The sequence below is a fragment of the Megascapheus bottae genome, chromosome 14 (genome assembly GCF_031878675.1).
Source record: "Megascapheus bottae isolate mThoBot1 chromosome 14, mThoBot2.hap1, whole genome shotgun sequence".
NCBI classification, from domain to species: domain Eukaryota; kingdom Metazoa; phylum Chordata; class Mammalia; order Rodentia; family Geomyidae; genus Megascapheus; species Megascapheus bottae.
Genome location: NC_143522.1, coordinates 24,706,163 through 24,717,037, shown reverse-complemented (window position 1 = coordinate 24,717,037; position 10,875 = coordinate 24,706,163). Strand labels below are relative to the sequence as shown.

At 53.4% G+C, this 10,875-nt stretch overlaps 1 protein-coding gene across 1 annotated transcript in view; it reads right to left on the bottom strand.

The window, feature by feature from the left end:
• Positions 1–4,300: 4,300 nt before the first annotated feature.
• The window catches only part of Rin3 (Ras and Rab interactor 3), an 84,566-nt gene continuing 77,991 nt past the window's right edge, over positions 4,301–10,875 (bottom strand). The window contains exons 9-10 of the mRNA XM_090344727.1: positions 8,173–8,336; positions 4,301–5,193 (exon numbers count right to left, since the gene is read on the bottom strand). Of these exons, the coding sequence (XP_090200853.1) occupies positions 4,873–5,193; positions 8,173–8,336 (485 nt within the window). The 3' untranslated portion in view covers positions 4,301–4,872. The remainder of the gene's footprint in view (positions 5,194–8,172; positions 8,337–10,875) is intronic.

Here is a 10,875-nt window from a genome sequence, read left to right as displayed (position 1 = left end):
AAAGGTTTGTAAGTGAAGCCTGCTTTGGTTTCTGGCCCTGGATCTCATCCACTGGTCATGCTGCATCTCTGCCTCCTGTGCCTCCCTCACTGGTGCTCTTGCCCGAACACATCTCCACAAACCCTTGACCTCACAAAGCCGTTCTTCTTGAACTTTCCTTGTTTTCTCCCTCTCCTGTTCCATTTAGAATATGAAACACACGTGCGTGCACCCCCTCCCCCAATCATATGTTGAAAGTTTAGCCCTTATCCCATGCTGCTACTCTGGAAAGTGGTGGGCCCAAAGATACTGGGCGTGTCTTTGAAAATTACTTCCGGTCCCCAGTCCCTCCCTCTTCCTGGCCACCTGGAGGTGAAATGTCTCCCCACCCTCTTCCTTCACCAAGGTCACCTTGGGGCCCAGTGACTTTGAAGCAAAGCCTCTAAAAAACTGTAGGCTACCTGTAAATAATGCAGTGTTTTGACAGCAGCTGATTCATGAGAAGCCTCTCCTCCTAGTGCCATCTCCTCGGAGCCTGCAGCTCATGGGTCTAGCAGCAGGCTCCGGGCCTGCCCTAGCCAGGTGGAGAGGACACTGGGAAAGGCAGTTCCACAGCTGTCTCTGTGATCCTGGCTTGGCAGCCACACCCAAGATATTGTGATGGGCTTGTGAAATCAGTGTCAACCATCAACACCAGTGCTGCAGAATATTAAGATGGCAATGCAAAGGAATGTTGTGTCCATATTGGCGCCGACATTAAAACATGTAGTCACACAAGCCCTCCCGGCTCTGTGGCTCCATTATGCTGAGGTGTCCAGAAGACCAAATCCATAGCTTAGTTTTCATGGTGCCAAGGTTAGTGAGAGGAATTAACTAGGAGTCCCCGCTCACGAGTATAGGGTCTGCCCTCTCTTCCTCTCTCTTTTCCTCTTTCCCTCCTTTTCTTGTTTCCTACCTTGTTACTCAGGCTGGCCTTGAATGGGGGACCCTCCTGCCTTAACTTCCCCAGTTGTAGACTACAGATGCTAGGTGTGGCGTTCCTTTTCAAGGGTGAAGGTTGAACGCCTGCCAGTCCACACTCAGCCCTTCAGTAAGGCAGGGTGGAGCTGTGCACATCTGTTTCTAAGCAGGTTTGATGTGGGAGATTTGTGATGCCTGGGGAAAATGGACAGATGAACCATATGACCTAGGAAATGAAGGAGGTATGTAAAGTCAGGCACCAGTGGCTCGCACGGATAATCCTAGCTCTTAGGAGCCTGAGATCTGCATGGTTCAAAGCCAGCCCAGGCAGAAAAGTCCCCATGAGACTTATCTCCAATTAACCACTCAAAAACAAAGTGATGCTGTGGCTCAAGTGGTAGAGCACAGAGCCTCAAGAGAGGCTCAGTCACAGTGCCCAGGACCTGAGTTCAAGCCCCACAACTAACAAACCCAATAAGGCACGTAAAATACATACAATATATAGAGAGAACAATCTTTTTCATTTGTGCTCACAAAACAGACATGGAGTGTATTTTGAAAAAGTTAAAAGCCTGAACCAGTGCAGACCAGGGTACCAGATGTAAGATGCAGAATCTGGTTCTTGCAGCAGAAGGAAGCTGACTGGTCCACACCCAACTGCAAGATGGCTTTGCAGCCTCCTGTGGCTCTGGTGATGACTCGGTGGGGTGTCCACTGAAGTCACCAGAGGACACAGGCACCCAGGTGGGCAGTGTACCTCCCCAGTAAACCCACATGTTGTAGTGCTAAGTGACCTCTAGTGGTGGTGTGTATTTTTGTGTGTTTAATACACCATACAAATCCTGTGATAACCATTTTATGTCAGCAGTGAGGCCTCCGGCTGGCAGTAGGTTACTGATGGTTCTTTTCAGAGAGCCGAGAGTTGTACAGGATCCAGGTATTGTCCACATCTGTAATCTCAGCCCTCAGCAAGATGAGGTCAGGGAACCTGAGCTAGAGGTCAACCTGGGCCTACATTGCACAACTGTGTCAAAACCAGGAACAAGCTGGGCTCCATGGCCCACACCTGTAATCCTAGCTACTCAGGAGGCTGAAATCTGGGGATCATGGTTCAAAGCCAGCCAGCCTGGGCCCTTTAGTCTGTGAGACTATTATCTTCAATTAACCACCTGAAAACTATAAGTGGTGCTGTGGCTCAAGGGGTAGGGTGAGAGCCTTGAGCTGAAGAGCTCAGGGACCAATGCCCAGCCCCAGAGTTCAAGTCCTAAAACCAACCAAAAAAAAAAAAAATCCAAAGCAGAAAACCAGACTAGCCTTACAGCCGTTTAGAAAGAGGAGGAATAGGAGAGAAGGAGGTGGAGGAAGAGGAGGAGGAGCCAAGGAGAGGCAGGTACGGATCTTGGACAAGTAAAGGGGGCTGGAGGGAGAGAGGCAGGCAGGCAAAGGAGGGAAATCCATGCGTTTCAGCTATTCAGTCCCCGTTTCTCCCTCACCTTTGGTTCCTGTCCTTATCTTTTTAGTAATGCCATCAGTCATCACGTGACACGAAGCCTTTCCACCCCAGCCTCTTTCACTTAGTGTATGCATTTAGGATTCTGCCATGTCTTTTCCTGATTTGATAACTGTGTGTGTGTGTGTGTGTGTGTGTGTGTGTGTGTGCATGCGTGTGTACATGTGTGTGTGCGCGCGCACGCATGGATTCCTGCCTGATGTAGGCTCACACTGAAGTATGTGTGTATGGGGGGAAGGCCCCTCGTCCTGTCTTCCCCCTCTCCAGCCTCTGCTCTTTGCCTCACTACTGGCCTGCAGGTCTGTTCCAGCCTGGAATTTCTCACTGTGCACACAGGGCCACCACTGCGCTGTACCCTATGGCTCCAGGGCCAGTTTAGAACGTCTCATGACAAGCAAGACGTTATGCCCAACTCTAGTGGGCAGAGCGCCAGGCCTGGGCATGCCCAGTCACCCCAGATGCCTTGTGTGGCCTTTCCCAGTCCAGCAGGCACCACCCCAGACCTGGGTCAGAAATGATGATGTTCAACTCTGAGCCCAGTTGCCCTGTGCCTGCATGGCCTTGAGCAAGTCACCTTCCATTACGGACCAAACTGTCCCCTTCCTGCGGCCACACTATACCCCATACTGGCCCCCACTGCCCAGAAAGCAACTGAACAGTGTGGGCTCTCATCCAGTACTGTGACAGTAAGAAGAGACCCGCCTGGGCACCACATGGCGAGGTCCTGTGAGGACACAGGGCTGTGGCCAGCCTCCAGGGCTGTAGGAATCACTTGACACTGGCTAGGCCCCCTGTCCCAGCTGCAGGGGTACAACAGGCCTTGGTTACACAAATCAGATGACTACTTGCCAGAATGCAGCTGGAAGGTGCCATCTGCTGGTCAGGGTCAGTCACTGTCCTGTGGCTCCTCAGCTTCCTGAGACCCCAGGCTGCCAGCTGTTAGGGGGGTAGGCAGGATGAAGGCTTCCTAGCCTCTCCTGATGGTAGCCCTCAGGAAGGCCCAGCACACTGAAGAACATACATGATCCTCATAGTAATCCGCTCTGTCTCCATCCTGCGAACCAGGCATAAACCCCACAGTGCAGAGCGGGTGAACCCCCAATCCCACCCAAACATGGGCCTTGCCTGTTGCATGGGCCAGTGGGGTCCTCTGTCCTCTGCCTGTGACTGAGGCGTCCTAGTGCCTTCCACTGGGGGAGAGGCTGGCCCGCCTGGCCCGGGAGGGTGGATGTGGGCAGGACGGGGAGGGGGACCCTCTGGGGCTGTCTGCCTGCTTTCTCCCACAGGCTCTCCGACCTCAGGGCTGGCAGCATGCGGGCACAGCCCCTGCATCTAGACTGGTTGAGTAAGCCCCACCCAAGACTGTTCACTCTGGGACTCCACATCAGCACTATGACATTTAGCAGCCACGTGATAAATATCTATGCTCAATGTCAAGGACACAGAAACTTGTCACCTCACCTAAAAGCAGAACTGCCATCCAATGGATAATTACTTATGAGACCAGCCAGCAGCACGGCACCATGGATGAAGACTGGCTCAAGCTGAGGCATCAAGAGAGGCTTTCTGTAGTAATTGGGCTTTGAAGGACACACAGGGTTGAGCAGGCAAGGACATAGGAATCGCATTGCTGAGAGAGGAAGAAGCAGGAAGATGAGAGGTGTTCTGGAAATGATCCAGAGCTGGGAATGATGTCACCTAAAGGTGGCGAGGATGGAAAAGACCAGGCTGGGTGAGGGCTGGCAGGACAAGGGCCTGAGACTGCAGGAGGCTGGGCCCTCCTGGAAGGGGTGTGGAGGATGAGAATGGGGTCCCGGGCTGGCAGAGCTCCAGCTCCATTGAAGAAGGAAATGCCATTTTCAGATGGTCTTTATTATCCACCCCACAGCACACCTTCCAGTCATCGCTGCAGCCTGTTGTTTCCTTCTGCAGCGGAGGCTGGGCTCGTCCATGTATTGGTGTGGTGACCCGGCGACCCCAGTGTGCATACAGCCTCTTTCGTTGGTGAGGTCAGGTGCCTTGAGGGGCCACTGTGGGCACTGGTGGCTGTAGACAGGATCTTCACCCTGAGATGCAGCACACGTCCAAACCATTCTCCGTCCTGAGGGCCCGGCCAGCGGCTGTGACCAGAGGACACTTCCTCAGCCAGTCCTGAGATCAGGCCTTTGTCTGGAAAGACCACACAGGGTGGGCAGGGGGCAGGCGGAGGGAATGGCTTGAGGAGCTGGGAGAGCCTTTTGGCTATTATTCTGCCATGTTGGGTTAGGTGCTGTCAGTGGCTGGCATCCATGTGACATAAGCACTGGTGTTGGTTGGTGTGTGTGGTCAGGTGGGGAACGTGTGAAAGTAGGGGTGAGGAAGGGAACAGCCAGCTCCTGCCTTTCCATCCTGCCAGTCCCAGGACATGGTGCCATGGCAGGGCCTCATAGGAAGTTGGGCTCCCGCACGACCAGGCAGGGTGGGCTGGCACTGCCCCCGCCACCATCCAGGGGCCGGTACACGAAGTGGAAGTCACGCTTGGGCTCGCTGTGCAGCAGATAGCCCTTGATGTGGTGGGGCAGCGCCTCATCTGCCAGCTGAAAGCAGCGCCCGTCCACCAGCACGAAGAGCCGGTAGTCCTCGGGCTGCAGCACCTCGAACTTCTCAGCGCACTGTGCGCACAGCACCTGCGCCGCCGTGTCTGCCCGCGAGGCCAGCGTCCGCGACTGCTGCTCAGGCTCCAGGTAGGACACACAGATGAAGTCCTGCGGGGAGAGAGGAAGGGGCCTGCGGTCACAGTCGAGGCTAAGCAGACTTCTGGTGTCACCCCCTCTCCCCTGTCCAGCTCAGGCCAGTGGGGAGGGGCACTGTGGCACTGGGAGGGTCTTTGCTGGCTTTGCAGGGACCCCAGAGGAGGTTGCAGAGCGGTTGTGACTGGAGCAGTCTCCTGACTGCACTGAGCCTGCTGGGCCCCCCTTCCCTCTGGAGTCTCACCTCCAGAGTCCTGGCAATGAGCAAACGCACCCCCTGGTGCATCATCCACCCAACATCCTCCCATCCATCCATGCAACATCCATCAACCATCCAGCAGATGTCCATGCATCAAACATCCATCCATGCATCCAATATCCATCCACTCAGTATCCGTGTATCCATCCATGCATCCATCCATCCAACATCCATCCATGCATCTAACATCTATCCATCATCCATCCATCCATCCACCCACCCATCTACCCAGCCATCTATTCACCCATCCTTCCAACATCCATTCATCCGCCCCGCGTTCCATCCATGCACCCATTCATTTACCCACCCATCCATCCACTCATCCATTCACCATTCATGTACCCTCACTTACAATCACTTTCTTATCTCCTTCTTGCCCAAGTCCCCGACACCCCAGATGCAATGCTGGAAGGCAGCATAAATAAAGCCAGAGGTTCAGAACCCAAACAATTCAGTCCCTTTAGGCCAGATTTGCCTTTGGGGCTCAGAAGCAGGGCAGAGTGGGGAGAGAGAGCTTGGAGAAAATAGAGGATCTGGGGATAGGACAGAGATCTAGGACAGGTGCAGAGGGATCTTACAGGGGAGATGAGCTCTCACATGTACAAATGCAGCTTGGGGACTCCATTCTCCACCAGCCCATGACCTGCCTGGCTTTGCACCCATTCCACTCACTGCCCTCGGCCACCTCAGCTGTGGTCTGAGGACTGCCTCAGTTCAGGCATCATGGTTGGGCATTTTTTCCATAAAGGGATCTTGATCCTGGGACAGCGTCTCTCTACAGACAGGCTGCAAGTGGGTCCTATGCTGCCTTCCGGTGGACACAGCGGTAACAGCAAGAGGATGGGTTAACAGCCATTAGGGATACAGGTCCTTCCGAGATGCCAGGCTCTTGGGGCCAGGCCCCACTGGGCCCGTTCGATTCTTCTAGAGGGCAATTCTAGCCCCTTCCTGTTTGCTCCTTGCTCTCCATTAAAACCCCCAAGGGCCCTTTAAAACTACTGCTGATATGGTCTCTGGGCTTTCCTTCTGGGGAAGGGATTTAAGATACCAGGTACAGAGCAAGTCTTGGGAGGAGGCAGAGCGCAGCCCTCAGATCCCAGAAACAGTCCTGAGGGTCTCTTCACTCCCATCCTGGGCCTCTTCTCTATTGGTGAGGCCCAGCTCACAGTGTTCTGAGTCAGTACCAGAAGTCTACCAAGCAGAAGCAGGAAGTACAAGGGGAGGGCCAGGCTGGGACCCAGAGTGACAGAATCTTTGTGGAAGCGGTGCTGTGTGTGTGTGTGTGTGTGTGTGTGTGTGTGCATGCACCAGTACTGAAGCTTGAACTCAGGGCTGGTGCTCTATCACCTGAGCTACAGCTCCATCTCTGGCTTTCTGGTGGTTACTTTGGAGATTAATAACAGTCTCATGGGTTTGTCTGCCAAGGTTGGCTTTGAACCATGATTCTTAGATCTTAGCCTCCTGAGTAGCTAGGGTTATAGGCACAAGTCACTGGCTCTTGGCCATCAGACAGACTTTCCTTTTTTTCTTTTTCCTCAGAGAGCCAGTTACAAGATGCTGTTAGCTTGAGGATGAGCAGGACAGCCTGCACCTTGTACAAGGGGTGTGGGGGGGTAGGTAAGAGCTCATTTGGTTCACATTCTGCCTATATGGATAGGGAAACTGAGTCCCAGAAAGGCACTAGGATCCATCAGAGTCACACAGAAAGCTAGTACTACCCAGCTGACCTATCCAGGCTTCCTTCCCATATGTAGCTCTGTTTGGTGGGCCATCTTGAAAACCGGGAGTGGGATTCAAGACAGGTGTGTTCTGGGTACCATGATAGTGATCTGCATCACTGTTCTGGGTTGTTGCCTGGCTGTTGGCCCAACGTCCTCCCTTTTCTATACACACTATGCAATTCTGGTCTTATCCAGGCCCTGGGCTTGGGATTCTGAGACACCTGTGACCATGGGTGCTGCTCTCTGGGGCCACACACAGACTAGAAGATGAGGAAACAGGGCAGCTTGGGTAGAGGCTGGGCAGCCAGGGAACGGTGGGGGTCTGGATGCCATTCTGCCTGGAGGAGTGTGTGGTGATGGAGTGGAGAAAGCGCGAGTTGGCACGGATGGCCTGTATGCAGAGTCCAGGCAGGGAGAAGCGTGCACAGATACCTCAGGAGCTCCAGGAGCCAAGCTGAAGAGCAGCTTGTGGGTTCCCTGGTGCAGGGACTCCCACCTGTCCCTGTCTGCATTTCCAGATTTGGCAGGGCACTAGGACACGTTGCCGATGCCATTGGATCGACTCATTGCTTCCTTCTGTATCCCTGGCTGCTGGGCCCTGCACAGAGCTGGACGCACGCTGACCCGCGGGGGCTGGAGGGGGGGTGAGCATGTGCTCTCTCTCTCTCTCTCTCTCTCTCTCTTTCTCTCCTCCCAATCCTGGGACTTGAACTCAGGGCCTGGGCACTGTCCTTGGACACATTTTGCTCAAGGCTAGCACTCTGCCACTTGATCCACAGCGCCACTTCTGGCTTTTTCTGTGTATGTGGTATTGAGGAATTGAACCCGGGGCTTCATGCATGCTAGGTGGGCATTCTACCACTAGGCCATGCTCCCGGCCCCCTGGGGTCTCTCTTGTGGTGTGGGAACCCTCTTCACTGCTCCCTTGGGCAGGCCAGCAGGCAGGAGTGGCAGTCATGACCGAGCTGTCTCTGGGGGTCCCCCAGCCGCTCCCACGCTGACCCCCAGCATCACCTGCACAGAAGAACGTGAGGCCCGGGCCTTGTTGAGCGTGCGCCGGCGCTCCCAGCGGTTGATGGAGTCTTGCACCTCCACGCTCAGCTGCCGGGTCACTGTGATCTTGTCGTAGTTCTTGATGTGCTCCAGGGCCCCGTAGGTGGTGGTCAGGTAGTAAGAACCTGAGGACCAAAGTTGTGCAGGATGAAGGAAGCCATCTGACCAACTCCTAGGGAGCTCAGGCCACACCCACCACAAGACCCCGCCCACAAACACACCCACACCACAGGCCCCGCCCACAAGCACCCCCACACCATCAGACCCCACCCACAAACACACTCACACCACCAGGCCCCGCCCACAAGCACCCCCACACCATCAGACCCCGCCCACAAACACACCCACACCACCATGCCCCATCCACTCACGCAAGCTCCACTCACCCTGACCCACTTCCACCACCAGAGGCACTCCCACTTATCTGCTTCTTGGCAGAGTTCAACCCCAGCCCAGCCCAAGTTGAGCTGTGTGCATGCATTTATTATCTATTTAAAACATAATTCATGGGCCGGGAGTTTGACCTAGTGGTAAAGTGCTTGCCTAGCAGGCATGAAGACCTGGGTTCGGATTCCTTGGTATCACATACATAGAAAAAAGCCAGAAGTGCCAGGTGTGGTGGCTCACGCCTGTAATCCTAGCTACTCAGGAGACTGCCTGAGTAGCCAGCCTGGACACTAAAGACCATGAGACTCTTACCTTCAATTAACTACTTGAAAAGTGGAAGTGGTGCTCTAGCTCGAGGGGTAGGGGATAGCCGTGGGCTGAAGAGCTCAGGGACAGCGCCCAGGCCCAGAGTTCAAGCCCATGACCAGAGGGGAAAAAAAAAGAAAAAAACCACAAGTGGTACTGTGGCTCAACTGGTAGAGCTCTAGCCTAAGGACAGTGCTCAGTCCCTGAGTCCAAGCCCCGAGGACTGGCAAAATAAATAAATTTCAAAAAATTAAAAAAAGGGCCGGGAGTTTGGCCTAGTGGTAGAGTGCTTGCCTAGCATGCATGAAGACCTGGGTTCGATTCCTTGGTACCACATACATAGAAAAAAGCCAGAAGTGGTGCTGAGGCTCAAGTGGTAGAGCTCTAGCCTTGAGAAAGTCCGAGGACAGTGCTCAAGCCCTGAGTTCAAGCCCAAGACTGGCAAAAAAAAAAAAAAACAAAACCAAAAAACAAAACAAAAAAACCCATAATTCTGAAATGATCTAGGGAAAATTTTTAACAATTCCCTGCAGCTTTTTAAAAAAGATTTAAGACAAGTAAAAAAAATGGAATTATTCAGTTCCCCATTTCTTTTTCTCTTATAGTAACTCAGTCATGCTCTGACTTATCAATGTTTCCTGACATTTTGTTTCAGGTTGCAGAATTTACATGCAGTTTGCAGATATAAGACAGTGTTTGTCTTTAGCTTGTCTTCTGGCTTTGGTTAAGACGTATGAGAAGCCAGGTGCAGTGGCTCACACCTGTAATCCTAGCTACTGAGGAGGCTGGGATCTGAGGATCGAGGTTCAAAGCCAGCCTGGCCACAAAAGGACCTGAGACTCTTACCTCCAATTAACGTCTAGAAAATGGGAAATGGGGGTTGGCTCAAGGGTAGGGCAGTAGCCTTGAGCTGAAGAGCTCAGGGACAGTGCCTAGGCCGAGTTCAAGCCCCATGACCCGCCCCGCCCCCACCCCCCAAAAAAGTATGAGAAGTTCTAGTATTGTCAGGCCCCGTCACTTTTTGTTTATTGTAGTTTTTTTGTCTTCTGGCAATGGGGATTGAACCCAGGACATTGTACTTGCTAGGCAAGCACTTTGCCACTAAGCTACCTCCCAGCCCTTCCCCATCACTTTAAAGACAAGAAAAGGAGCCCCAGAGATGGAGGGTGGCAGGACCCAGGCCACACAGCGAGAGGGACCCACAGGAGATCATGCCCTCAGGGCCTGCCTGGCTCTCCTGATGCTAGCTGCCCACCTCCATGGCACTTGCTTTGGCTTTTCTACCACTGGGAGACCTTTCTCCCCAGCCCTAAGGCCAGGGCATGTTTGACCTGGGCAGAGTGTGCCAGGGACCCACTCAAGTCTCCCCAACCTTCCTGAAGTGAGTGCCACTGCTGTGTGAGGAAGAAACACAGGACTGAGTGTCTTTTCAGACTCCCTTGCAGCTAGGCTGAACAGACAGAAGACCCAGTTCTGGAAAACTGGGTGGGACTGGGTACCAGTGGCTCATACCTATAATCCTAGCAACTCAGGAGGCTGAGAACTGAGGATTGAGGTTTGACACTACCCTGGGTGAATCTTATCTCTAATTAGCCACCAAAAAGTTGGAAGCACAGGTACTGGTTCAAGTGGTAGAGCACCAGTCTTGAACGGGGGAAAAAGACAAGCAAGAGACCAAGGACTGAATCTGAGTTCTAGTGCTGGTGCATGTGCATGGCCCCTGCAGGCACACACACATTCCCCACCCCCACCCCCCACGCACACAACTGGAAGACACTGAGGGGGGCCTCCATGAAAACTTTTTTTGTTGTTTTGGTCATCGTGGGGCTTGAGCTCTGGCCCTGGGTGCTGTCCCTGAGTTCTTCAGCTCAAGACTTAGTGCTCTAAAACTTTGAGTCACAGAACCATTTCTGTTTTTTCTGGAGATTAAATAGATATCATGTCCGGGCTGGCTTTGAAGCACAATCCTCA